The 4,966-nt window shown below is 49.2% G+C and overlaps 1 protein-coding gene across 1 annotated transcript in view; it reads left to right on the top strand.

Annotated features, from left to right (window-relative positions):
• Positions 1-371: 371 nt before the first annotated feature.
• The window catches only part of CREB3L1 (cAMP responsive element binding protein 3 like 1), a 67,334-nt gene continuing 62,739 nt past the window's right edge, over positions 372-4,966 (top strand). The window contains exon 1 of the mRNA XM_034769590.1: positions 372-945. Coding sequence (XP_034625481.1) covers positions 838-945 — 108 coding nt within the window. The 5' untranslated portion in view covers positions 372-837. The remainder of the gene's footprint in view (positions 946-4,966) is intronic.

The raw sequence follows: 4,966 nt of genomic DNA, 5'->3' as shown, positions 1-4,966 counted from the left end.
CTTAGGGCAGCTGCAAAATGCTGAGCGACCAGCCCTGGCCTGTCTGCCACCCCTGCCTGTAATGGTCTTTCACAGCATTCTCCCTCTTACGTCTCCCCACATTGTCTCTTCTGTCTGCGGCTGCCCCCGGGGCTGCATGGGGACCGATGGCTGTACAGATCTGCCGTGAGCTGTTCCCTGCTCTTGGCAGTGCCCATGGCTCTGGGTTGCGAACATTCTCCTTAGCTCTGAGCTGTCAGTGGAAGAGCAAGGGAGGAGCAATGCATTGCGCCGGTGCTTCCTTAAGAGGCTGTTCCAGGAGGGGAGTTATGCCTCGCACCGTCTTTAATATTCATGAGCTGGAGGGCGTGATGTTCAGGCCGGCCAGGCGGCTGAGCCAGGGGTTCCTCTGCGGAGTGTGAAAGTGACAGCTGGGCAGAGGGGAGTCCCGGAGGAGTACACCGCCCCTCCTTGCTCCTGCACAGCCCCAGGCTGCAGCCCGGGCCCCTGCACGCTCCCGCGGGGTTCGGATCCTGCCCAGCCCCAGGCGCTGCACCCAACCTTTCCTCCCGGTCCCCCGTCCTCAGCCGCCGCGGGGCCCCCGGCTGCCTCCGCCGCCCCGGGGAGCCCCTCTGCCCCCGTGCCCTATGGATTGCAGCCGTCCCGTGGGAGGAGGTGCCATGCCCTGTGGGTGCCCGGGGCCCTGCCATCGGCTGCGCCGGGCAGCGCTGGAGTAACCCCCCGAGCCTTGGATTGGTGGAGGGAGCGAGGGACGCCCGGGATCCGGCCCGCCGCGCTGGCGGGAAGGCGGCTCTGCCCCTCACCTAACCCTGCTCCGGCGGGGCGCTGCCCGGCACCATGGACAGTATCCTGGAGCCCTTCCCCTCCGAGCGCCTCTTCCCCGGAGGCGGCTCCGGCTTCCTGGACCTGGGCGACCTGAACGAAGCGGATTTCCTCAGCAATGTGGTAAGGGAGCTGGGGGTGGGCGGGGGCTGCTTGGGCTTGTCCTGGGGTGCCTCGGGCTCTCCTCCAAACGGCGCCTACTCGTGCCGGGCCACGGCCGCTGCTCGGGGAATTCCTGCCTGTCCGCCGGGCAGGGAAGCGTGAGCCTGGGCAGCGCAGCGCCCGTTTCCCTGAACCTGTCTCCAGCACTGAGCGCCCCAAGGCCAATGCTCCCTATGGCCCTACAAAGCTCAGCCGGGGCCCCTCTCACTGAGAGTCCCCTACAGCTGTACCCTCCCCCCCCCCCCACTCCTGCGACCTCCTCTAGGGATCAGCCTCCCCTTTGGCAAGACTGATGCCAGTTTTTTAAACCATGTCTAATGGGAATTCCACAGCGGGTCCTGGCACTTTGTTCCATTGCTTAACTAACTCTTCCCACTCTAACGGTACTGGAGACACTAAAGTTAGGGGGCAGCAGGCCCTTCTGTTGGAAACCTCTACTTTCCCTTGCGAACAGCTTTTGTAAAATGACATTTTGGGGGTGAAACATCTGTTGCTTGGCTAACACAGTTGTGACTTACTTTGGGGTGGGGAGGGGAGTGAACTAGAGGAAAATCAATTCAGCTGATTCCAAGTATGTAAAAACAGTGTATTCACCTTTAAGAAAATTGTCCAGACTTTGTGCACTCACGTAACTCACATGTACAGTTGGTCCATTTTAAAACTTCAAACTAGGATGTTGTTCCAAATGAGGAATATGAGTTTTGTGTTTGTGAGCAAATTTAGCTTTGAACTAGTATGAATATTGCTGTCCCTCTGCCAACCAGTAGACAACATCTGGGGCTTTTCAGGTCACCTTCCCAGTGGAGGATAAATCAGTGACACAGAATTTGGGTATATTCTAAGTGTAACTTGTTTTATTTACACATACATCAGTCCTGGAACAGAGATGGTCACAAGCAGCATGCAGCTAATCCCTTCTTTCAATAATCTCACCTCAAGTTCCCCCCCCCCCTTCAAGGATGCACCTCTGTCTCCGATTGGAGTAAATTCTTGAGGCAAAGGGTATGTCTACATGGCAGTCAGTGTGTGACTGCAGAACATGTAGACATGTCTGAGCTAGCTTTGACGTAGCTAGCTCAGTCAGTAGCAGTGAATCCCAGCAGCAAGGGCTGTACAACCCCTCCCAGGACTCTGGTGACACATTCAAGTGGCTAGCCTGTACTGCTGCAACTTCACAGTACATTATTTGAGCTAATTAGATCAAATCTAGCACCGCTATGTTTACATGTGCAGAAGTCACACTTCTAATTGCAGTGTAGACTTACCCATAGGTAGAGAGCAAAACTTCTACTTCTTGCACTGCTCCTCCCTAATGAGGAACTTTGCATGGCAAAACTAACATACACAGCAGGTCTTCTCCAGACTGAACATTTGCTCATACTCTAAGGCCTGTTCTACATACTTTTGAAAGTTTGACTGGTGTAACTATTTCAGTTATGGGTATGATTATTTTTCAAGAAATAGTAATACTGGTAAAAGCCCTAGTGTGGATGTAGTTATACTAGTATAAAAGTGCCTTACAGCAAATTAGCTTATTCTTATATAAAAATAATCTATACCATTATATGCACTCTTATGTCTCTTATGTCTCTATAACTGGATCCGCACTAGGGGAGTTGTATAATTAGACAAGGCCTAAGAAAAATAACTTGGAAGACTGTATATACCAACCCCACCCAGTGATACCTGCCATGACACTATATTTAAAAATGTATACTGACCATATGCAGTATGTTACTTTCCTGACTGATTAAATTCCATTTCTGCTCTAACAGTGACTGCAAAACTGGCATGAAAGGTCTCCATGTTCATTATTTCTCAGTGACTCTAGATTTATTGCGCTCAGTTGACAAGTAAAAGCTTTTTTTTCTTTCGCACCACAAACTTCCCTGCGGATCTGAGACTCTTTGTTCTTGTGCATGATCAACAATAAAGATTTTGTAATCTTAATTCAGATAACAAATCTGTTGATGATACTGGAGCCTGAATGTACTGTAATCCAATTCACCGTCCGTATAGTGGCTCTGCAGGGATAACAGCCAGAAAAAGGAGTAAAGATGAACTTTAGTGTAAATCCAGCAAATCTTACTGTGATAATGATGGGAAGGGGATTTGTTAAGTAAGGAGGTCTTATTTTTACATATTCGCTTTTCAATGTATTGCACTTAAAATAAAAGCGCTGTGGTTGCATGATAATTCTTTAAACCATCAATGATTTCACTTCAGAGCGAGACGAGATTCAACATGGAGACCCTTCCATGTATTGTTCAGCAAATGTAGTTTCCTCTAATTAGGTTGGACACTGTTAGAATATTGTGTTCACCATCAACCCCTTCCTGAAACAGTAACCTTCCTTAGTTAATCGTCTTGTCACTTAAGTAGTAGTTTATAACTCCTTTATTCTAAGGATGTTACAAGCTGAAATAATGGGATCATAGGTCTAGGTGCATCTTGGAATTAATAAATTAATGTGATTGAAAGGGGATGCTTGAAAGAGAACAGTGTTATTGATTGGAATATGACTGATATCTAGTTTAAAAAGCATAAACAGGGCTGGGCTTAATCGGTGCTTGGATGGGTGAACTCCAAGGGGAAAGGTGTCTATGGAAAATGCTCTTTTTGTTCACCAAGATGAGTGTATTACTAATGACAGCAAAAACAGATTCTCCTTCAGCTTGCTAGGTCACCTACTGCTTTTGAACACAGAGGAGTTTGTTCAGTGTTTTCACTGGAAATGACTGTTTATTAATAAAGCTAATCCTTCATGTGATGTTTGCTCATTGAATTAACCTTTCTGACTTCTGCACTGTCCACACCAGGCTTTGGCGTTTTTCATTATTCTTGTCAGAATACGCGTACTCACTCCTTGGTTTTATCAGAGCAATGACTCAGAGAGCTCTCACTCTCTCTCAGCCCTCCTCAGTATCAAGCTTCTCAGCTCTATGATTCCAAGACTGGGCCTTCAGGCTCCAGCACCCCATTTCTCACTCTGTGCTTTTCAATGTGTTCAGACTTCTGGTGAGACTTCTCCCCCTTTCAGGAAGCATGCACCCAGTAAGCATTTGTTTTTAAAAGGCTGCCTTGTGACAGAATACAGAGTCGGAGGGCAGCATGGAACAGCCAAGCCAAGACAATCTGTATTGGCAGAAGCAACTGCCCCAATATTCAGGGCCAGCTCTAGGTTTTTTGCCACCTCAAGCAAAAAAAATTTTGGCTCCCCCGTCCCAGCCCTGGTCTCCTCGCCGCACCCCCCTGCTGCCCCAGCCCTGTGCTCCCGCCCCCACCTCTTGCTGTCCCAGCCCTGGGCTCTCTCCCCCCCCCCCTCCTTCCGCCGCAGCCCTGGGTCACTGGTAACTCGGTCCCACGGCAGGTCATTCAGCAGGAATTTTAGACATGCACAGAACACAGAAAGGATTGGTTCCCATATGGTTATGGAACTGCAGTAAAGTGGAACAATTTTCAGCTGGTGTGATTGGAGGATATCTGGATGCATATTATAAGACTGTCCTACATAAATGAGGAAAAGTTGAGGTGCCTTTATTATTCTTTTGTTCCCCTCTTTCTTTCTATGGGGAATTTGCCAGTGCAATATCACTGTCTTCCCTTTAAACAAACAAAAAAGGCAGTGTCTGTTGAAAATAGCAATTCCAGTCCTAATAACTACTGGGAAGCATTTCTTGCTCAATTTTATCCTACTTTTTCTACAGCAAGTTACAATGAATCAGTATATTTGATTTGGGAGAAATGAAGTAACAGCTGCTCAAATTGAGCTTGAGCACTCCTGAATTTTGAGGTGTTCAAATCTGGAAGGCAGGTGCCGGGGGGGGAGCTGTGGCTCCGCGGGGAAGCACTGCAGCATGTATGTAGCAGTGTATCTGGCGCTGCGCGGAGCCAGATACGCTGGTCTGAGTGGCACGGTAAGGGGTCTGGGGGGTTGGAGAAGGGGTAGGGAGTTCCGGGGGGGGGCAGTCAAGGGACAGGG

Source organism: Trachemys scripta, chromosome 4 (assembly GCF_013100865.1).
Source record: "Trachemys scripta elegans isolate TJP31775 chromosome 4, CAS_Tse_1.0, whole genome shotgun sequence".
NCBI lineage: Eukaryota > Metazoa > Chordata > Testudines > Emydidae > Trachemys > Trachemys scripta.
This window is presented reverse-complemented; position numbering and strand designations above follow the sequence as displayed.